The sequence below is a fragment of the Mastomys coucha genome, unplaced genomic scaffold, assembly GCF_008632895.1.
Source record: "Mastomys coucha isolate ucsf_1 unplaced genomic scaffold, UCSF_Mcou_1 pScaffold7, whole genome shotgun sequence".
Classification (NCBI taxonomy): domain Eukaryota; kingdom Metazoa; phylum Chordata; class Mammalia; order Rodentia; family Muridae; genus Mastomys; species Mastomys coucha.
Window position 1 is genome coordinate 20,337,972 of NW_022196913.1, and position 24,209 is coordinate 20,362,180.

The window sequence follows — 24,209 nt, forward strand, 5'->3', positions numbered from 1 at the left end:
TTTATATTATGAAGTAAGCTGCTTTTTTTGGACATTTAACCCTTCACATCATTATTTAAATGGAAAAGGCAATGGATGAAGAGTTACAAAAAATTTAAAAATGGATCCCAAAGAGAGGTCTTAAAGCTAAATGGTTAGACAGGATAATTTATACAAGCAAGCTAATATGCCTGCAATGGCATGATTCTCTACTGTAGGTCAAAGGAAAAATATCCTTTCAGATTTTACTCGCTGCCTTCTGCAGAAACCTCTGGAAGCCATCCAGAGGCCGACTTAGTGCCCGAGAGAACGCATAGGCTGTATGTAGTGCAGGCCCTTCATGCTACTGACTGTACTGTATCTAGGCACAGGGAAACTTGATGAAGAATGGAAAATTTAAGTAACACATATTTTACAGCAGAGCTGTGCTCCCCTCATGGTGAGTTTAAATGTGCACTGTGAATGCCAAGGCTTTCTACATTAACAGAGACGTCATTATTACCGATTTTTAAAGGGCAGCATATTACACCCAGGATGTTGATGAGGAAAACCAGGCTAATTAAGCTGAAACTTTATGTGTATACTGATTACTTAATGGGGAATTATCATAGACCCCACAACTCTGAGATCAGGACTTTTGTGTATATGGAATTTGCATACCAATGTTAGGAAGGAGGCTAGGAGCCTGTTTACTTAAGCCCTGGCATACCTTCATGATCAAGCTAGTGAGAACCCCTGAAAGCAAAAAAGAATTGCTACAAACATCCTTCTTTCAGACTTCTGTAGCCTTTCTGTCAAGGCCCCCCACCAGGCAGCATTTCAAAGGTATTCTCTATAAGGTACAAAATTGATCCCTACTGCATGTTCTGCCCATTTTCTTCTGCTTTGGTGTGTGTCCACCAAGCTCACAGGGGCTTCGGTGATGAGATATTATCACCCACATGGGTTTGCGTGGGACTCTCCTGCTGAGTTACTCAGACAGAGCAGGCTGTGTGATACAAGCCTTGCTCACAAGCCTCAGGACAAAAAATAGCACAGAGGAGGAAAAGAATGTTACCAGGGAGTAGTTAATGAAAGGTTACAAGCAAGCAGCGCTAGCTGGGGAGTTGCGGCCTGGTGGAGGAACCCAGTACACACCTGTACACACCGGTGCTGTGCTTTACGCAGCTTTATGGGAACGCATTCATTTCAGGATTTTACAGTACCAGATATTTAAATCAGGCCTGAAATGGATGGGAAGTTGATCCTAAATATCTCATCCTTAGATATCTTTCTTCCTTTTTCCAAATCATTACGTGTTCAGCTTGGGGCCTGCTGGAAATAGCACTGCAATAGTCATTTCTCTCAGGTAATAGAGATAAAGGGAATAGAACATTAACTAATTATATTTTTGATCCTTATGTAACTAACTTGAGAGTTGTAATATATTTCTGAAACCAACAGGTCTGATAAATGGTCAATCTACTTCAGCTTTTATCCATCTCACTCCCCCCCACACCCTTCTGCAATGAAAGCTAAGGTAAAAGAAAAAAAATGCACTGCTTAATAAGTCAGAATACAATAGAACTTGTAAAATGTACCTGCGCATGAGGTAGATGGAGGAAGACTTGATTCTCTCCTCCCCCTGTCCTCCTGGGCATACGGCAACAGCATTTTCATGAAATTGGATCTCAGTTTTATTTTTTTTCCCTGATAAAATATCATGCAATACACAAATAGCAGTTCCAGAAATGGACACCAGGAGAAGGAGGGGACAGGCATGTCAATTAGTAGGGGAAAATCCAAATGTCAGAAATATGGGGGAGAGATGAAGCAAGCTAGAATGGATACAAATACAGGGGGCAGAAGCTTTCGGCTGGATAATTAAACTGCTGCATAAATCAGTGCTCTTGCCTCCCGTGACATACAGGCAATGGCTTGCAGTTAATTGTCAGCCAAGACCAGCCTGAAAGTCATTTTATGACGACTCTCTGAGCCTAATGTAACAACACCTGACAGACTGAGCCCCCTCTAATGAGCACTCTCTTTGTATGATCCTCTTGCAGGAACACTAAATCATTTGCTTCCAAGTACAGCCGCCTGTGAAGAAGGGGTGGGGCTACCTCATGCATTAGAAACTTGTTCCTCTGAAATTAGGGGCCATTCTGTAGGCTGTGTAACAGGAGTACATGGCCTCAGCCTTGCTGGCCATGATAAAAAGCGATTCCTGTGCACCGTCACTTGTCCTAGCATGCCAATTAATCCTCTCTTGTCCCTACTGCAGCATCTGCAGTTGTCAGCCAGGACTGTTTATGGGAAGCCCAGTGTGAGCAAGTCAGCACCTCATGTTTGCCTCCTTACCCTCATACCCGCGCTAAGTGTGAGTGGGGGCAGAACAGTGTTTAGGAGGAGATTGCCTGAGACCTAGTGAACCTTGGGAGGCAGGCAGGAGGCAGGCAGGAGGCAGGCAGGAGGCAGGCAGGAGGCAGGCAGGAGGCAGGCAGGAGGCAGGCAGGAGCTGTTTCCTAGGGAAGAAACAGTCTCCATTGGCTTCTCTCATTTGGCAGCTACTTTCATTTTCTTTACCTGTGGACTGACACCTTGAGTAGCTCAGAACTTTAGAAAGGGACCTGCTTAGAGGCAGGAAGGGAAAATGATAGGTAGCTAGGTGACATTTTTTTTTCCAAAGGTAATAGCAGATGCATCCCATACAGCAAAGGAAAGTGTGCTGTTCCAAGCCCTCTTTAGCCTCTCCTTCCTTTGCCCCAACCTCTCTGGACCCCTCTGCCTTCGTGTACTTTACCATCTCATGATCTGCTGCAATTACCATCTTAGATTTGGCTTCCTAGAGCCTTTTCCTTCCTCGTAAACACAACCAACCAACAATAAACTCACTCAACCTTAGCAAAGGGTGAGATAGGATTTCACTTTAAAAACTATCACCATGTTTCTCTTCCTCACTGGTCCTTGCTTTTATATACTCTGGAATCAAAATCTCCTCTTAATCATTTATTTTAACTCCTAACAAAAACATGAAATCAGTCAGAGAAATCAGTCATGAAATCCTCTACTACCTACCCTATTTTCTAGACAGATGCCAGGGGACTTTGAGCATTGATCAATAATATAGTCCTATTCTACAGAGTGGGTTAGATTGAGGTGGGAATCTGCAATGTACCATGCACAGTAAAGCCTTCCTTCTTCTGCAGAGCATTTAAAACCATGCTGGGCAAAGAGAAGGAAATAACAAAGTTCTGGCTCTATAACTAGGCAGATCTGAGTAGTTGCTGTGATATATTCTGTTTTAAAAGCACATAGAAAGTAGAGCATGCTTTTGGTATTGATTTGGTGCATTTTTAGATGAACAGAAGTAAAAATAAGGGGTTCAGAGATAGGAGTTGCTTCCTTAATGTAACGCAGTTCAATGCTAATATGCTCCCACTGGATAGTAATCAAATGGTTACCTGCCTCTGCTGTGTGGTACGGCATGACAGTGAATGGGACATATAAGGCCTAAGCTCTTAGGCGTCCTAAACTGAATTGGTGTGAGGGTGGTAACAGGTGAGGAGAAGGGAGGAAGAGGAAAGTGGAGTCCAATTGGATAGTTGTTTGGGATAATCCAAGTGGGGTCCAATTGGATAGCATTGTTTTAGCTGCCCTGGGTGGTACAGGAACAGCCAGTGTCACTGCTACATGTGAGTTGGGAGCATACAAGTTCACAGGGCAAAAATAGCTAGGCCACAGGGACATGGACCTACATGAAGTGTATCGTCCAAAGTCATGGGAAGTTTGAATACTGAAAAGGAAAGGTTGTAACAGAGGGGACAGCACAATCATACCCACTTTTAAGCAAGATTTCTTCAACTACGTGATGGAGGCATGACTTGAGAAGGCCGTTTGATGGAAAGCCTGCTGCTGTAGTGGGGTTGACAGAGGGGTTAGGTCAGGTGGTGACAGGAAGAAGTCATGTGTCAAAGAGCGTGGCTCCTACTGACTCATACATAGATACAGGGGACAAGGTTTTGGGCTTTTTATGGGAAAATAATCCCTGCCTTGCTCAGGCTTCCAGGGCTTTCTTTTATGGTGTTTTGTTAGATCTTTGCAGACCTGAGATGTCTGCTCAAATGTTGTCTCTTCATTCTCATTCTATGGATTAAACTAAAGCGAAGGAGTGAATGAAATGGATGCAGAAGCCCGGGTTTCCTTCACCACAGAGCACAGTCTACAAACTTGCCTCTGTTAATCATGTCTCCCATCACCACCCAATCCTGTATAAGGAAAGCAAGGTCACAGGCAATGTATAAAGAAATGAACTTAACTGTGCTCTAATAAAACTGCATTCCTAGGCACTAAAGTTTACATTTCAAGTGAAGTTGCACATGTAAAAACATTATTTTTCTTCAGTCAGTTCCATACTGTAAAACCCTTCACAACTCAGTGACCACATGGAAGCAGATTGCAGGTTATAAATTGCTGACTGTGCATTGTGTGCGATAACTGATAAGATTCTTGTTCCCCAAAGTTAGTTATAGATGTACAATTTATAGTTAACAAGTGTTCTCTCTCTCTCTCTCTCTCTCTCTCTCTCTCTCTCTCTCTCTCTCTCTCTCTCTCTCTCTCTCGTTTTCCCCTCTCTTGTGTTATATCTCTAGGCTCAGCCAGGAAGACACTGCACTTTGAGATTTCCAAGGAAGGCAGTGACCTGTCAGTAGTGGAGCGTGCAGAAGTCTGGCTCTTCCTGAAAGTCCCCAAGGCCAACAGGACCAGGACCAAAGTCACCATCCGTCTATTTCAGCAGCAGAAGCACCCACAGGGCAGCTTGGACATGGGGGATGAGGCCGACGAAATGGGATTAAAGGGGGAGAGGAGTGAACTGTTGCTCTCAGAGAAAGTAGTTGATGCTCGGAAGAGTACCTGGCACATCTTTCCAGTGTCTAGCAGCATCCAGCGCCTGCTGGACCAGGGAAAGAGTTCCCTGGACGTGCGGATTGCTTGTGAGCAGTGCCAGGAGAGTGGTGCCAGTCTGGTGCTTCTGGGCAAGAAGAAGAAGAAAGAGGTGGATGGAGATGGAAAGAAGAAAGATGGAAGTGACGCAGGGCTGGAAGAGGAAAAGGAACAGTCACACAGACCTTTCCTCATGCTGCAGGCTAGGCAATCTGAAGACCATCCTCATCGCAGGCGTAGGCGGGGCTTGGAGTGCGATGGCAAGGTCAACATCTGCTGTAAGAAACAGTTCTTTGTCAGCTTCAAGGACATTGGCTGGAATGACTGGATCATTGCTCCCTCTGGCTATCATGCCAACTATTGTGAGGGTGAGTGCCCAAGCCACATAGCAGGAACCTCTGGGTCCTCGCTCTCCTTCCATTCAACCGTCATTAACCACTACCGCATGAGGGGTCACAGCCCCTTTGCCAACCTTAAGTCATGCTGTGTGCCCACCAAGCTGAGGCCCATGTCCATGCTCTATTATGATGATGGTCAGAACATCATCAAAAAGGACATTCAGAACATGATTGTGGAGGAGTGTGGCTGCTCCTAGAGTTGCCAGGTCCCAGAGAAAATGGATCTAGAGAGTCCAGAGAAGACAGTGGCAAAATGAAGAAAAAAATATAAGATTTCTGAACTAAACAAAACAACCAGAAAAATAGAAATAATAATAATAAAAAACCCACAAAAAAAAACAAACAAAAACTAAACTGAAAACAAGACCTAATGAAACAGATGAAGGAAGATGTGGAAAAATATCCTAAGGCAGGGCGCTGAGATGAAGCAGTGAAGGAGACAGGGATGGGGGTGGGGGGAGAAGAGAATGGTATACCTTCATTTCTTCCAAAACCAAACTGATTGCATCAGTTTTATCCAAACTGGGTATTGTCCTCTCTCCTGCCTCTTGCGGTTCCCTTGTGAGCCTGGAAGTCTACTTGTCTATTCTGCAGCAATGTGGGTTAGCACAACCCAAATAACGTCTAGAAAGCCATGAGTTTTAAAGGGCCAGTCCCACCCAGTTACCCAGGTCATAAGTATGTCTATGTGACACTATCTCTGTGTATTTCAGCACATACACACACACACACACACACACACACACACACACACACTCACACACGCACGCACAAACACAGAGGTGTTTCCACACACCACATGCATACACATCCTGGTAAAAGAACAATTATGTACAGGTGGTCACATTTTCTTTTCTGTACCACTTTTGCCACCAGACAAAACCAACATAAAACATTGAGAACAAGAGTGGAAAGAGTGAAAGACCAAGGGAAAAAGAATACCAAGTTACATTTCGTTAAGGTGCTTATGATCTTAGAACTATGCAACCTAATAGGTTTGAAACTGTTTACCTGAAAGAGGACAAAAAGAGAGACTTTTTTGTATTGGAAGTAACCTGATTAATTTTTATTTTCTTCAAGGAGAGATACTTGAAAGGAATATGTTTGTCCATCTGTTGGATCCAAACATTTCTATATTTTGTAAATGTTGTTTTTTTATCGTTTACTATTTGCACTACGATGGTGTCCGACCTGTCTAATCCTTATTTAACAAGTATTTTCTTTGGGTGGGGGTGGGGGTGGGGTTTAAGAGCTGCACTTCATGTGAGCTATAAAAGAACTGCTACAGCACACAAAATAGCTATTTTTATTATTATAATTATAATTATTATTATTTTGTACCTTAAAAATAGACACATACACCAAAGACATTTGTGTGAGCCTTTAAACAGTCTGTCTGTGGTTGGTATTGTTCACCATCAATGAGTCAGGGGTACAGATTTAAGGTTGAGTTAGGGAGATCGTGTTCAGGCTTAAAAGACCTGAGAGGTTTGGGTTTTGACTCTTTTACATCCATGAAACAGGACATTTCATACTGGATGTACAGTAGTGTACACTGTTGGATTATCAAGTTCAAATTCATGAGACTACATGCTTGTATGTGTATATATACATTGCTTGTGCATATGCATACCTGTATGTATATATACATGTATTGTACCATGTCCATACACATTTTAAGCACTTCAGGCTGTCATTTTTAAAATGTTCTTAAAACAATGAATGTTTGTGTGCAAAACACAGTATTTTTAAGAAGGATAAGTGATAGATTTTTTTCTTGCTTTTACTCTGTATTACGTGGATACATTTCAAATATTAGGATGGGGAAGGACTGAAAATCCCGGCGAGTGTCCAGCCAGGCCCTCTTTAAATGTACAGGATGAAATCACCTCTTTCATTCCCCTGCTCCCTACAAGTTATCCCCTGTGGGGAAAAATGGGATGTTACTTAAAAAAAATGGGCTGATTTTTTTCAACTTATATTTATTATTTATTGGAATCAATCTTAAATCAGAAACGTTTTTGGAAAAAAATCTTTAGGCTAGAATAATTTTTTTGAATAGTGTTGTTACTACTTAAATAATAAAATAAGCAGGAAAGTATTTAAGACAGTGAGAGTTAAGGGAGAGAGCGCTTAAGAGCCAGGGAGTAGGGTAGTTGTACAAATCTCTAATATTCTATTTTACAGCCAAAAATCTTGCTGTGTATGTTTGTAATTTTCAGAGGCAAAACTGAAAAAGATTGTCTTATAAAGATCAAAATATAAAGCTAACCCAAGTTCCTAATTTAGCCCAGTGTTGGCTTGTCTAAAACAGCTAATTGTTATTCATTTACATATATAAAATACAGAGCCTTATTTTTCCGGACTTGTTTGAAGTTTGAAAAACTTTATAAAAGTGAAAAACTCTAATTAAAAAAAAACTATATTCCTCAGTATTTTGTAAAATACTGAAGCTTTTAGCATTGAGTCAGTCCATAGATTAAAGTCATTGTAGGAAAATGAAATACAAGGGAAAAATTAGATCTTGCAAAAGCTGGTTTAACTCTTAAAATAAAAAACACTAACTCAATATGTATTAAATATACCATCAATATACCTTATCACATTAGGCTATATGTAGGCAAACTACTTAGTCTTGTTACTGGGCAAACATATTTACTGTGTTCCAGGGGCCCTCCCTGTCTTATGCAGGAAATGCATGTACTGCATAAGAAATGAATTATAATTAAGGTCTAGTGACCTTTGAAGATCTCGCATGTGGGGACAGGTGGCATGTTGAGGACACATTGAGGGGAGGTGGATGTCCAGGCTCAGCTTTGCCAATTTTTATGAAAAACCTGTAGGGCCCTCTGAACTGTTTCTTTGGTACTGGAGCTATACTGAGGCCTATAGAAATAGTGGGCAGAGATCTAGCTGTGCCATAGCAGAGATGATCTAGACCATGGGAAAAGCAGGATTTATGAAACTACTAATTATAGTTCTCATTCATCTGAGATGAATCTGAAATCTTCTTAAGCCTTTTAAATTCTAGATGTTTTGAGGGTAAGCTTGGGTTTAATTAGTGACCGTAGTAATTAAATCTAGAAAGAAATGAGATTCCACAGGACAGTGTATTTACTGGAGATCAAGTGACTTGGTTGTCACATAAACTTCATCAGAGCTCATCAAATGTGTATATGGCCTTGCAATAGAATTTAAATTGCTAATATTTTAACAATATTAGATATTATTAACAATTTAGAAAACACAATGTCTTGTGAACAACTGGTCTCTCTACATCACTGCTTAATCCAAAAGTTAAAAAGCCTTTAATGCTTAAGATCTTAGGTTCTTCATGGTGTGCTTTCTCTAGTGTTAAAGTGGCTCTGTCTGGTCTCCCCACTTTCTCTAGGATAATTCTTAAATACCCACCCACACAAATTCTAGACGCTTTGAAGAGCATTTGTTGTCAGTATCTCTTTAAACATTAAATACTTGTAAGCTTAACTGACACTTTTCCTTCCCAAAATAAGTCAAATTTCAGCACAACGATGGGGATTTTCTTATCTTAGAAGACCAGCCAATTCTATGTTCATTTAAGATTGATTCCACACTCCATTTTCAAGGAGAGGCCTTGTGTTTTCTTAAAAGGCAGAATAAGCAAAATTGGGAGATCTGCCAGACTGAACTCAAGAAGTGACTTTATGATTTCAGAACAAACATGCCTCAGTTATAGTAACACGCATTCAAATGATTGTGTCGCTTGAAAAATAGGATTTCCTGTGGGCCTTCTGGCAATTTCTCTTTTTAATGTAGAGAAAAATGTCATCACCCCAAGACCCACATAAGTGAGACTTGTAGATGTGGGCAGGAGGTTTGGGGATGGATATTGTATGTGTTTAAATTAAACCCTGTATCACTGAGAAGCTATTGGATGAGCAGAGGTAATGAATGCGCAGAAGCTGTTCACATCTTCAAGAGCAAAAGCAAATCACGTCTCAGCTATATTATTATTTATTTTTATGCATAAAGTGAATCATTTCTTCTGTATTAATTTTCAATAGGGTTTACCCTCTATTTAAATGCTTTGAAAAACAGTGCATTGACAATGGTTGATATTTTTCTTTAAAAGAAAAATATAATTATGAAAGCCAAGATAATCTGAAATCTGTTTTGTTCTAAAACTTTTTATGTTATGTGGTTGATGTTGTTTGTTTGTTTTTTATTTTTATTTTGTGAGTTCCTTTGCATACTACATGCAATTCTTTAACCGATGTCTGGCTAATGTAATTAAAGTTGTTAATTTATATGAGTGCATTTCAACTATGTCAATGGTTTCTTAATATTTATTTTGTAGAAGTGCTGGTAATTTTTTATTTACGATATGTTTAAAGAGATAACGGTTGGATATGTTTTCATGTGTTTATAGCAGAAGTTATTTATTTCTATTCCATTCCAGCGGATATTCTGGTGTTTGCGAGGCATGCAGTCAATACTTTGTACAGTTAGTAGGCAGTATTCAGCAATGCCCGATAGCTTCTTTGGCCTTATGTTAAATAAAAGACCTGTTTGGGATGTATTTTTTTATTTTTGTTATTTGTCTACTTGTTTTTCAAGATTGATTTTCATACACATCACCATACATTTGCTAGGCAGTAATTTTGTTTCTACTGTAATTTTCCAGAAATGAGAAATATGAGGATGGAGTGCAAACCATTGAGTGAGAGATGTCCAATAGAGGATATCTATTTATATTGTCATGGTTGAAGCTACAAGGTTTATCTTGTATTTATTTTGTTCTTCCTTTTTTTTTTTCATCTCCAGTTGTAGTGTCAGTCCCTTATAAGGAATACATACTCTTTACCTTTCTCTCCCCCTTCCTTTTTGTCTGGAAAAATGGGAATTTGTGGATCAATTCAAGCCAGAGAGCAATATGCATGTGAAAGAAACACACTTCATTCTTGTACAATTCTAGGATAAAGTCCATCATTGTGAGGAAGTCGACAGGCACTTCAAATAGCTAGTCACATCACAACTTCAGAAAGAAAACAAGGAAAGGGGATAACATTTGAAATGTAAATAAAGAAAATATCTAATAAAAAAGAAAAAAGAAAAAAAAGGGAAAGCAATGAATGCTTGTGCGCTCACTTGCTCGTTTATGCACAGCTCAGTTTCTCTGCTCTTACAGAGTTTGGGACCCTCCCTTCTCCTGCCACAGGGAATCACAAAATATGTCCCAAACCCCAGTAACTTATAAATAAATTATCATTGCAAATTTTATATAGATAACATCTTAATCTAGGGAAAAATCCTGTAATTTAAAAAGAAATGTTGGTCATATGCAAATACACACACACACAATAGGGAAGAGAGATTGTGTCATTTTTACACCTCAAACCTTGTCCACTGTGGTTTCAGCTTTTGTGATAAAACAATTGTTTTAGGAGGTACTGCCAGTAAGGGGTATAATAGTGAGAGCTTAGACTCCTCCAGCTGAAAGAACTCTGCTATTTCTGTGATACTGCAGCTCTGAGTGTTCTCTTTGGCTCTTGAAAAGAAAGGTTGTTAGTTCCAGAGTGTCTGAATCCCTCTCTAGCTTTCCTTAATTGTTATGCAATTAGTGATTACTGTAAGAAGAATAGCAAAAGGGAAGTGTTTACCCACAAGCAAAGTGCCATTGAACAGTCTCAAGACTGCAAATGTACAATTGCCTCACTCCGTGATGTCTAATTTCATAAAAGCTTGTGCTCCAAAGACTTTAGATTCATCAAGTACACACTAGAGAAATATTTTTCTTGTAGAAGACATGGCAACTAAGATCTAGAGGTGGATTGGGGAATATTAGGACGATTGATTGAGCACACATGATAAAAAGCCAGCCCCCCCTTTTGGTCCCCTCAGGAAGAAGAGGAAATGCTGGTCACTGTTCAGTGTCTGTCAGAAGGGAACAGAAAAGCCACCCCTGGCCAGAGCTAATTTGCTGCTATATTTCTTCCTGTCATGCTGCTGGTCTGCCTGCATCATAGTGATGTTGGGCACACAATGTTCTCACACAAATACCATAATGTGGCAACAATAGCTCCCACAGAATCCACCCTTCATTAATGAAGTTGTCTCAACACAGTGGAATATCAAGGCTAAGCTGTGTGAAAAGCTCCATACTCATGGGATAGAAATGGTCATTAAGGCAAAACTTTTCCATTGTTAAAGGAAGAAAACAAGAAAGGAAAGAAAAAAGACAAAAAAGACAAGCTTTGCTAATGTATGCCAGAAGCAGACAGGCCTAAGGCAGAGGATGACAAAGCACCCAGCTTCAAAGTGTGTATTGTGCCTGTACTACTAGTCCTTTGAAGCCTGGCATCAAACTCCTCTAAATGGAACCAGCGAAGCTTCTGCCATTGATCTCAACAACAAATGTTTGTGTTTCATGGTCAATTTGTTTATCCCTCAAAGACTTTTAGTAATGCTGTCACTAAACAGACAGTCTCTTGATGATAAAACTAATTTTCCATATGAATAATCATACCCTCAACATTACAGCATCACCACCTCAGTGTGATGGCTGGAGTCTGTAGCGGATCTTTAGTTGCGGGCTATCATTATGCACAGTGTTATGGAACGCACAAGTCAGAAATCAACCAATGCTTAATGATCAACATAATGAATATATACTAGTCTTTACTGGACCGTGGGATAGCTAGTCCCACCAGGGCATTCATATTTGTCTTGCTAATGGAGATCTCTAAAATGGTTTTCTTTTGACAGTTTGGTTCAGTCTAAGTGGAGCCAGTCCAAGTATCTATGGGTTAGTGGGAGGGAGGACTTGATAACTTCAAGCAAGGTTTGGAAACAGATGACAGCAGCTGTGGAAGCATATTGCCCATGGGTGAGGCCGCACAAGACATATACCCAAAGCTCTTGATACTTTTCAGAATACTTTTAAGTCATATACAAACTCTAGCTCCACTTTTTCAAATGTGTACTTCGGCCACCACTTAACAGATCTGAAGAAATTGTGACAGAATCACCCAATATCAAATATGAGAGATGCAACAGAGCTGGGGCAGAGCCCAGGACAGACTACACCCCTTCTGTTTTCCACTCCCTCCCCAACAACTGGGTGGCTATCCCTTCTCATTTGGTGAGTTCACGAAAATAAATTATTGTCTTCCTTCTAATTCTACATACATGTTAAATACTTACAAGTGCTACAGTCACCTATTTATTGGGCTTCAGGTAGCCAGTAGCACAGTGGTGAGAATGAAAGAATACTGGACCGATGGGGGGGAAGTGAAGGATTTCTTGCCTCCATCTGTAATAACTCTGCCATATCAGATTGCATTGATATCTATGAGTTGCAATGTCTACAGCTACAGAAAGGGCTGTGTTTGATTCATTAAAGTGTATTTCATCTTTAGGATGCCAAAACCCAAGGTCGTTGGACATGGCCTAAACATATCTTGCAGCCATAGCTCCCAACTACATCTCCCTCTGAGATAGAGTATTACTACAATCATGTACATAATAATTAGATGTTGTAATGGTTTATAGATGCTTGGCCCAGGGAGTGGCACTACTAGGAGGTGTGGTCTTAGCTCCTCCTGTACCATGCCTGCCTGGATGCTGCCATGCTTCTGCCTTGATGATAATGGACTGAACCTCTGAACCTATAGGCCAGCCCTAATTAAATGTCTCTATAAGAGTTGCCTTGGTTATGGTGTTTGTTCACAGAAGTAAAACCCTAACTAAGACAGATAGTAATTTCCAATCTACTAATGCTTTAATTATTAGTTAAATTAGTAATTTAATTATTAATGCTAATTTTTAATTTCCCTGTATTTTTTAATACACTAGTGACTTTAGTACTGTTGCTAAACACCACTAAAATACTTCATTTAATTATTTGCTGTAGGAAAAAATTGTGAAAACTACTCAAAAAGTTGATCACCAATTGCTTCAGAATTATACACATTACTCTTTTTTAAGTTAAATTGTCAAAAATTAAAATTTAATTACACAAATTTCCCCATATCCTTTCTTCCTTCCAATCTTTCCTGTACCTATGCCGGAAATCATGGCCTCTTTTTCTTTGATTGTTATTGTTAAACACACACATACACACACACACACACCAATAATACAGTCTCTCTCTCTCTCTCTCTCTCTCTCTCTATATATATATATATATATATATATATATATATATATATGACAAATGTTTCTAAATGAGTAGAAATATACAACACCATCTATTTAGTGTTACCTGTATGTATATGATACATATGTATATGAAAATCATATACATAATGACCACTTTATATTAGATAACCAATTATGGTGCTAATTTCTGGGATGACTATCTCTCCCAACATTCCTTATTTGCCTATAATTCTTTTTTACTCATGGGGTCCTATGAAATTTCCCATTTCATATTAGCATGTCTGTTGGCATTTGCCTTGTATAGGTCTTGTTTAGGCAAATATATCGTTGAAGTACCATGAATGTTGTCATTTCTATGAGACATAATTTCACACCAGGTTTCCTGGTCCCCTACTCCTACTCTTTCTCAATATTCCCTGAACTTTAAGTGCAGCAGTTGTATTATTGATGTATCCATTGTAAATGGGTGCCCCACAATTGTATGTTCTCTACACTTTGACCTGATGTGATTTTTATGTAATAGTCTCTGGTTATTGCCAAGAAAAGGATTTTTTTGATGAGGCATGAGAACTACAGTTACTAGTGGGTGCAAGAATATTTAAAATGTAGTTAGGAATTACCCTGTCTTAGTGAAGTGGTGGTAGCGAGTTATAAGACCTCGCTAGCCATGGAAGGTTGGCTAGGTTTCTAGTACCAGACATGACTTCTCTCCTGTTGAGTAGGTCTTAAATCCAATTTGACAGCTGCTGGTTGCTGCTAACATATGAGTGCCCTTAAAGTTATCATGCCATACTGGTCATTGTTGTGGTTTGTTGGTAATCATAGCTGGGGAAGACTGTAGGTTGCTTCCCCTTTTGGAAGATTGGATAGCATCTTCCAACACTATGAATGCTAATTCCCAGGGAGGAGACATTCAGGCTTTCAAGTCAGATTCAGCTGAGATCCTCTGGGATATATGTTTGAGTCCACAGTGTCTTCAGCAATAGGGATCTACCTACTGTCAACCTCTAGAAGACAACTATGGGCAATAACAATAGCCTATGTTATTTTGAGTCTCTTGGATTCCTCTGATGAACACTTTAAAAGGTTGTTTCTTATGTCTGGCATTAGAGTTATTGTTAAATAGTTTATGGCTCTTGGGAGGAGTATTGTCAGCCCATAAAGGATGACTTTAACTATATTATATGCATATGTATATGGAATAATTATATGTATTACATATATTTTAAGTAAATAAATACTAATTTGATTCTTTATCTCTTTAGACATTCTTAGAGTTATTTTTCCTCTCCCTTTCTCCTCTCCTTCTGTATTGACATCCTTCTTCCTTCCCCAGTTAAAATCTTCCCTCTAATTTTACCCATATTGCTTTCTCAAAAAGAGGTTGAAGCAATCAGTTAAAATTTGGAAACATGCAAAGTATCTTAATTCTCATTAAGGGCAAAAAATATGTTTGAATTTTTAATCTCTATGTTTGACTATTTTAGCTATGTTCTGTACACATTTTATTTTTAAATTTTTTTTAAAATAATAAAATTTTGTGTGTATGAGTGTTTGGATGTATGTATGAATGTATACTATCTATATACTTGTCTGGTACTTGCAGAGGTCAGAAAAGGGTGTGTGATCCTCTGGAATTATAGTTATATATGGTAATAAGCATCTACTTTGGTTCTGGGAAACAAACCTGGGTCCTCTGGAAGAGCCGTCAGCCCTCTGATCTACTAAGCTCTCTCCTGAGCCATGGCCCACACTGTTCTAGATCTGTCTTCTACTGCATGGGATTCAATTTCTACCTACTTTATTTCACTGTCCATTAAGAGATTGTGTTTTTTCTTCTTCTATTGTTATTTTCTATCACTCTTCATGTTCCTACTGGATATTCTCTTTTAATATGAAAGGCAAGAGAGAAATTTCAAATAGAGCTTGCTGCCCTGCCCCAGTCATTTCCTATGATAATCACCTATAAGCATCACTAAAAATATTCTCATTCTTCACCAGCCAGGGGTTTTGAAGCGACACGTTCAGAGTAAAATTAGAAAATATTTATTTTGTGACATTTTTGGGACATTGACTCAACATTTCACACTTTTAAGATTCTTTAACAAGTCAATATACTGGAAAAGCTCTATGACATTGAACTTTTGGTTCATAAGAAGGTAGACCACTTAGAAAAATTGATACCTGTCTTACTTTATTAGTGACTGAATTCTTTGAAATTGGAACTGTCTGGCTATTTCTTCTGCTCTGATTGTCTTTTCTTACCCCTATGAGTAATATGTTAATCAGTAAGTATGGCCAGTGGTTTAGATGAATCCTACAAAGATCTGGCTGTACCCCTAGTCAGCAGTGCTACTGGCTGTGGAATCTTTCAGTGGTAAACCTTGTTGAGAAAACGTTAGGATTCTGTGGACATATGGTGGAGTGGGATATCGGGATACTAGCTTTTTATCTCATTTTTGCTTTCTAACCACTATGAGATGAAGAGGCTATTCCACCAACTGCTACTCCCTCGGCACTCTGCCCTCCCTCAAGGCCTAAATCAGTGAGTTCTGCTTACAATGGTCAGAAACTTCCAAAACCCTGAGTCTAAGGCAGCCTTTTCTCTTCTCAGGTTGATTACTACAGTCACTCGGTTGCAGTGACTCGAAGCTAACTAGCACAGGTAGCTTTCTGTCACAACCATAATATAGAGGCAATTTATCAAAAGGCAAGACATATGTGCTCACAGTTGGGAGGGTTTGATCAGCTCTTGGGGACTACAGATAAGAAGCACATCTTGGTGGGACACTAGACGGATCCAAATAATTCACCTCATCCTCCAGAAAACCAAAGACAAGAAGCCAAGGGGGAAGGCCCATAAATTGTCTAACAAATATAAACAAATGTGTAGCCAGCTTCTGAGTAAGATGGAAGTCAGATTGGAAACCTTGTCACTGAAATGGAGTGTGAGAAAGTAGTAAAGATAAGACAAGATGCTCTCACACACCAAGAGCCAAGGTCTGTAAGTGAACTTAATAAGCTGAAGGAGCCCTTGGTGGAGAAGCAGAACAGACAAGGTGGTACCCACCATAGCACAGCAGAAGGCCTGCTTGCCTAACAGAGCTTCCCATCAGACAGTGGCAAAACTTAGAGGGAAGTGCTGCTCCTCACCAGTGCCCTAACTGCAGGACTCGAAGTGATCACAGAGCAGTGCAGGTGTTCCCAGGGAGCTACCACACTAGAACGCCAAGTACATTGAGAAAGCAGAAGTCAAGAACTCCGATCAGCCCCTCCTGCACACAATGCCACATGGAGCTTGCTAGACTCAGAGGGATCTGAGAATATCTCCTTTAACTCAGCACAGCTATGCCAGCATCTCCCTCTATAAGTACTCTTTCTATTTCTTATTTTTCTGTGATTCAGTTTCCACTTATCATGTATGTTTCATGGTGGTTTTGCTTTTGTTTATGTACTGTTCAGTTAGGTCTTAGGGCTGTTTATTTTTTCTTTATTCTGACTATTACAAACCATACCTCATGTATGAATGTATTCTTCTTATATCTTTTCTTCAATTTCTCATCCTTATTCTATCCTATTTTTTCTTCTTAACTATAACCTTCCATGCATTCAACTGTCTCTAAAATCTGTGGAGTCTAGCAATATCCCAACATTCCCTTTATAGCCACTGTACTATTCTCAACTCTTTTCAAAGTTTACTAATATTTAATCCTTATCCCCACTATCTTTACCCTTCTGTTCTTAATCTTACTAAATACAATCTGAGTATACTACCCATTAACTCTGGATATTTATCATCCTATAGTTATTTAAGTTAATGAAGAAACTGTTATTAATTAGCTAGTGTGAAGTTTGAATAAAGTAATATTAAGCATCTACGGTTGCTCATGCAAGAAATAATATAGACTTTATACCTGACGCTTCAAGTTCTTGGACTGAGGACCTGTTTTGAACTATACACTCAACTATACAATATCCAGTTTCTACATGGACATTGTAAATATGTCAACTGAAAGCATATAGCTGATAAACAAGAACAAAAACAGCAGTAGCAGCAGCAACAGCAAAACACAGGTTGTCTGCTATGAGATTATGTGTTCAATATATGGCAGGAAAGCTGAAGTCATGAACATGAACAATTTGATTGTCTGAATGATACCAGCATAATAATAATACAAGTTGACATGCCAGGCCAGTGTGGGTAGGGGAGATTTCATATGGCCTGATCCCTAGATGATGAACTACAGATGGTCAATACTTGCTGAGAGAGGAAGAATTGGTCTCCTCTTGGGACCCCTGTCACGTTGACAACATAAGGTGGACACATGCATATATACGTAAAGTTAAGTATACTTAGAAGACTATATATATTATACACATGTGTGCATAGATTCAAACATGTACATATATATGTATATATAAATATATACATGTAACAATAATACCTAAAAAGACATGAGCTTGAGGATATGTGGCACGAAATAGAGGAGTGAAAGTGTGTTGCAAGAGTGGTATAGATGCTGAAATAGAGCAAGCAAAGAAATGATATCAGATGTATAAAACCCAAAATAGTACTGTAAGAAACACACAAAAAACCAAGACAACACGATTCCTGGAAGAATTGTTAACTATATAATAATATCTAGTGAGATAGATGAAATCTCAAAGAATTCAAAAGAATCATTATTAATATGTCTAAAGAAATTAATAAAAATAAACTCCCGATTGATAACACAAACAGATGAAATAAGGAAAGTGACATGATGAATTCCACTAAGAGATATGCTAAAGAAAAATCAGTATAAAATACTTTTCTAGAGCCATTCTTGTCTGCCTGCTGCCACACTCCTACCCTGATGGTCATGAACTTACACTCTGAAACGTTAAACAATCCCCCACGTAAATGCTTCTTTTTATAAGTTGTCTTGGTCATGGTGTCTCTTTACAGGAATAGAACAGTAACTTAAACTTGAGTCTAAATTTCCTTCTGCCCTAGAAAAACATGCAAGAAATGAATAAAACACAAGTCAATTTAAAAAGCTTCATGAGAAGACTAGCTAATAGACTGGATCAAAGAGAGGACAGACTATCTGAGCTTGAAGTCAAGGAAGTGGAACAGTTAAACAAGGACAAAGCTAAAATACTGTAAGTATCAGAAAGAATTCTGAGATGTGTGCTACTCTGAATAGATAAAACCTCCACATAATAGGAATATAGAAACAGACTAACTAGTCAATTGAATAGAATTGAGAGCCCATGTATAAATCCACACTCCTATAGCCACTTGATTTTTTGGCAAAGGGCATAGTAATATACATTGGAGGGGGGAAAACCTAGTATCTTCAAAAATGATGCTGGTCAAACTGAATAGTTAACATATAGAAGAATAAAATGTCATCCTCACTTCTTATCTTGAGCAAAATTCACTTCCACATGGTTCAACATCTTCAATATAGTACCTGATTGCCGGATTCTAATAAGAGAGAAAGTATGGAACGTGCTTAAATTCACTGGCGCAGGAAAAGACTTCCAGATCATGAACCTCCTGGTATAAACATTAAGATGCTCCAACATGTAATAAGGACACATGCTCCACTATGTTTATAGCAGCCTTATGTATAATATCCAGGAGCTGGAAAGAACCCAGATGTTCTTCAACAGAGGAATGGATACAGAAAATGTAGTAATTCTACACAATGGAATATTACTCACCTATTAAAAACTATGAATTCATGAAATTAGATTAGGCAAATCGATAGAACTAGAAAATATCATTCTGAGTGAGGTAAACCAATCACAAAAGAAAACACAAGGTATGCACTCACTGATAAGTGGATACTAGTCCAAAAGTTCCAAATGGCCAGGATAAAATTTGCAGACCACAAGAAACTCAATAAGAAGGAAAATCAAAGTGTGTGTGCTTCGGTCCTTCTTAGAAAGAGAACAAAATCCTCACAGGAGCAAGTAGGGAGATAAAGTGTAGAGTAGAGACTAAAGGAAAGGTCATCCAGAGACTGTCCCACCTGGGGATTCATCCCGCATACAGTAACCAAACCTAGACACTATTGTGGATGGCAAGAAGTGCATGCTGAAAGGAGCCTGATATGACTGTCTCCTGAGAGGCCCTGCTAGAGCCTTATGAATACAGAGGCAGATGTTAGCAGCCAATCATTGGACTGAGCACAGGGTCCCCAATAGAGGAGTTAGAGGAGGGACTGAAGGAGTTGAAGGGGTTTGCAACCCCATAGGAAGAACAACAATATCAACCAACCAGACCCCCCAGAACTCCCAGGGACTAAGCCATCAACAAAGGGGTACACATGGCTCCAGCTGCATATGTAGCAGAGGATGGCCTTGTCACGCACCAATGGAAGGAGAGGTTCTTCATCCAGTGAAGGTTCGATAGATACCCCAGTAAAGGGGAATTGAGAGCAGGGAGGTGGGAGTGGGTGGGTGGGTAGAGGAACACCCTCCTCATAGAAGCAGGGGAAGGGAGGATGTGATAGGGTGTTTCCAGGATGGAGGGAAACCGGGAAAGGGGATAACATTTGAAATGTAAATAAAGAAAATATCCTATAAAAAAAAGACTGATAAGCAATCAGACCATGTGAAAGACTATTAAGACTTATAGGTGGGCTCTTGTGAAACTAAGAGCTTCTGCACAGAAAAAGACACCATCATTGGAGGAAAAGAGAAGCTACATAGTGGAGGAAAGTCTTTACCAGTAACAATTTTGACAGAGGGTTAGTATTAGAATATAGAAAGAACTTTTAAAAAGTAATTTGGTGAAAGTTCCATGGTCTGCTGAGAAACATGAACATTCTGTAGCATTTGGATGGAACAATCAGGTTTAAAAATCTACACAAGCGTTCCTTCCAGTCTGTTTCTCAACCCAGGCAAGATCAGAGGCCCAATACCCTTCCTACCCTACAGTCTGCCTGCCTCTTAGGAGGTCTGTAGTAACCAGGGACATGAGTGATACTGCCTTCTACCCAAATTCCTATGCCAGCTGGGTCAAACACAGAGCCCAGCTGACTTGGGACATACCCACCCTGCCCAGCTCCACCTGCCTTGCAGTCTTCCAGCTTCCTTGCAGGCTTCTGAACCTGGGATAGATCAGCAGTCTGATACCCTCCCACATCCTACAGCCTGCCTCCCTGCCTCCCAGGATGTCTGCAGTAACCAGGGACACAGCCTGCCTGTCTCCTAGGAGGTCAGCAATAACCAGTGACACAGGAGGTCTATCTTAACCTGGTACACAGTCCTTCCCGTTTGCTTCTCCTTCTACGATTGGAGCAGATCCTTCCCCTAGAGCCCAGAACCTGCCTGTCTCCCAGGAGTTTCACCCTGGCCAGGAACACAGGAGTTCTGCCTTAACCAGGGACACAGGAGGTCTGCTCTAACAATAGAGAAACAGGAGGCCCTCCCTAACAAGAGACAACACTGACTGCCTCCCAGGACACTGGCTCTAACCCAGGTCACTTAGATCTACCTGCCTCTATGGAGGCCATCTCCAGTCAGAGGCTCCCAGGTCAGTTAACATCAGAGATAATCAGATGGTGAGAGGCAAGACCAAAACCACAAGAAACAGAACCCAATGCAATTTGGCCCCATCAGAAAACAATCCTCCCACCATAGCAAGCCCTGAATACCCAAACAAATCCTATACCTGCCTGCCTCCCAGGAGGTCTGCAGTAACCAGGGATTCTAACATGCCTGAAAAGCAAGATTCTGTCCTAAAATCCCATCTCATGAGGATGATAGAGGCCTTTAAGGAGGATACAAATAACTTCCTTAAAGAAATATTGGAATACACAGGCAAACAGGTAGAAGCCCTTAAAGAGGAAACCTTAAATTTATTTAAAACCCTTACATAAATACAGGAAAATACAATCAAGCAGGTGAAAGAATTGAACAAAATTATCCACGATCTAAAACTGTAAATAAAAACAATAAAGAAAATACAAATGGAGGCAACCCTGACAACCTATGAAAGAGATCAGGAGCTACAGATGCCAGCATCACCAACAGAATACAAGAGATAGAAGAAAGAATTGCAGTCATAGAATATACCATAGAAAATATTGAAACATCAGTCAAAGAAAATACAAAGTGTCAAAAGCTCCTAACTGGAAATATCCAGGAAATTCAGGGCACAATGAAAAGATTGAACCTCAGAATAATAGGAATTAAAGAGGGCGAAGATTTCCAGCTCAAAGGGCCAGAAAACATTTTCAACAAATTCATAGAAGAAAACTTCCCTAACCTAAAGAAAGAGATGGCCATAAATGTACAAGAAGCTTACAAAGCACCAAATAGATTAGACCAGAAAAGAAAATCCTCTTGCCACATAATCAAAATATTAAATGCACAGTACAAAGAAAGAATATTAAAAGTGGTAAGGAAAAAGGGCCAAGTAACATATAAAGGCAGAATTATCAGAATTACACCAGACTTCTCAACAGACTCTCTAAAAGCAAGAAGATCCTGGACAAATGTCATCCAGAACCTAAAAATGCCAGCCCAGGCTACTCTACTCAGCAAAAGTCTCAGTAACCATAGATTAAGAAACCAAGATATACAATGACAAAACAAAATTTAAAAAATATCTTTCTACTAATCCAGTCATATGGAGAATAATGGAAGGAGAAGTCCAATATAAGGAGGGTACTACACACAAGAAAACAGAAATTAAACATCTTACAACAAACCCAAAAGAAGAGCATCACACGCACACACACACACACACACACACACACACACACACACACACACACACACACAATACCACCTGCAGCAACAAAAATAACAGGAACCAACAATCATCTGTCTTTAATATTTCTCAAAATCAATGAACTCAATTCATCAATAAAAAGACAGATGCTACCACACTAGACATGTAAATAGGATCCAACATTTTGCTGCATACAAGAAACACCTTAGGGGCTAGAGAGATGGCTCAGGGGTTAAGAGCACTGACTGCTCTTCTGAAGGTCCTAAGTTCAAATCCCAGCAACCACATGGTGGCTTATAACCATCCATAATGAGATCTGATGTCCTCTTCTGGTGTGTCTAAAGACAGCTACAGTGTACTTACATATAATAAATAAATAAATCTTTAAAAAAAGAAATGCCTCTGCTGCAGTTTCTGTTCTTTTAAAAAAGAAGAAAGAAAAAAAACCACCTCAGTGACAGACACTATCTCAGAGTAATGAGCTGGAAAACATTTATTTTTCAAGCAAATGGTCCCAAGAAACAAATCGGAGTTGCCATTCTAATATGCAATAAAATAGACTTTCAACCAAAAGTTATCAAATGAGGTGGGGAGAGAAACTATCTTCATCAAAAAAAAAAAAAATCCGTTAAGAGGAAGTCTCAATTCTGAACATCTATGCTCCAAATGTAAGGCTACTCACATTTATAAAAGAAACGTAACTAAAGCTCAAAATATACATTGAACTTTACACATTAATAGTGTGAGACTTCAACACCCCACTCTCACCAATGGAAAGGTTATGGAAACAGAGACTAAACAGAGACATAACATAAATGTAAAAAACTCAAGCATGAACTAACCTGATAACTTCCTCCTTTCTGGCTCATTTTCACAGTGCAGGCTGCTGGGATCATTCAACTTGTGACTCCTTCATGCTACAATATTGATCTTGCAGGAAAGATATGCCTGCTGGTGCCATAGTAGTATGAAGGTCATGGGGGTAACTCACTGCATTATGATTGGATTTGAGACTGGCTCTATAGAAAGGAATTCAAGATTATTATTATAAACCTATTCAAATCCCATTTTATTTAAAACCTAGTGCTCAGGAGTTCGGAGGGGTGAGCCTCCTACTGACTTACTAAATGTAAATGCTATCTAATTACATTCCATTATTTATGTTTCTACTCAGGAATTGTACCCATGTTCTCATCCTTGGCCAGCAAAGCTTCATCTACAGTGTACAGCAATTAAAAAAGAGACTCAGAGCTGGTCAAAGTGCTGATAATATGTCACTGTTGGGTGCTCAGCCCTAAATAGCATATCTATATTAATGTCATATGTCTCAGTGAATACCATGGAACTAGTGACAGAAAGTCTTGAAGAGCTGGAGTATGAGGAAGACTGCTGAGACAGTATCTTCTGCACATGATGTGGTAGCTGCAATCATATACTCACTGCAGTCGGTGCTAGACTTTCATAGGACCAAACCAACAATGTCAGTATTCTAGTAACTGGACCCAATGACTTATAAAGAAACAACAAGGAGAGAACTTGAAGGTAGAAAGGAGATGCATTAAGAAATGTCCAGGGTACTTAGAAAGGGGGAGTTAGGAAAAGGTATGAACAAAATATACTCCATGCATGTGTAAACTTGTCAAAGAAAACACAAAAAATGATTTGTGTGCAGCATTAAGCTTACTGGTAAGGGTCACACTAGAATTGAGAGTTGGAGTAAGTAATAAATCTGTTTGGTCTGGGCTGTCCCTTTTCAGCCCAGGTGAATTACAACTCAGTGATGGGACTGTGCACTTAGTTTTGTTTGTTGTTTTAGTGACAGGGTCTTGCTATATAACTCAGGATGATTTGGGATTTTTGGGTGATCCTCCTACCTGGGCCTTTAGAGCACTGGAGATACAGATATATGACCCTACACTTGGCTAGACATCTTGTTGAATAAGGTATTTTAATTCTAGAAATACCCTTAGGGTTGAACAAACAGTAACTCTTATGCTATGTCTCTGGATGATGAGGGTTGCTGTCAATAGCACCTT

The 24,209-nt window shown here is 39.5% G+C and overlaps 1 protein-coding gene across 1 annotated transcript in view; it reads left to right on the forward strand.

Annotated features, from left to right (window-relative positions):
* The window catches only part of Inhba (inhibin subunit beta A), a 19,466-nt gene extending 9,614 nt beyond the window's left edge, over positions 1–9,852 (forward strand). The window contains exon 4 of the mRNA XM_031358664.1: positions 4,611–9,852. Coding sequence (XP_031214524.1) covers positions 4,611–5,497 — 887 coding nt within the window. The 3' untranslated portion in view covers positions 5,498–9,852. The remainder of the gene's footprint in view (positions 1–4,610) is intronic.
* The last annotated feature ends 14,357 nt before the right edge of the window (positions 9,853–24,209 follow it).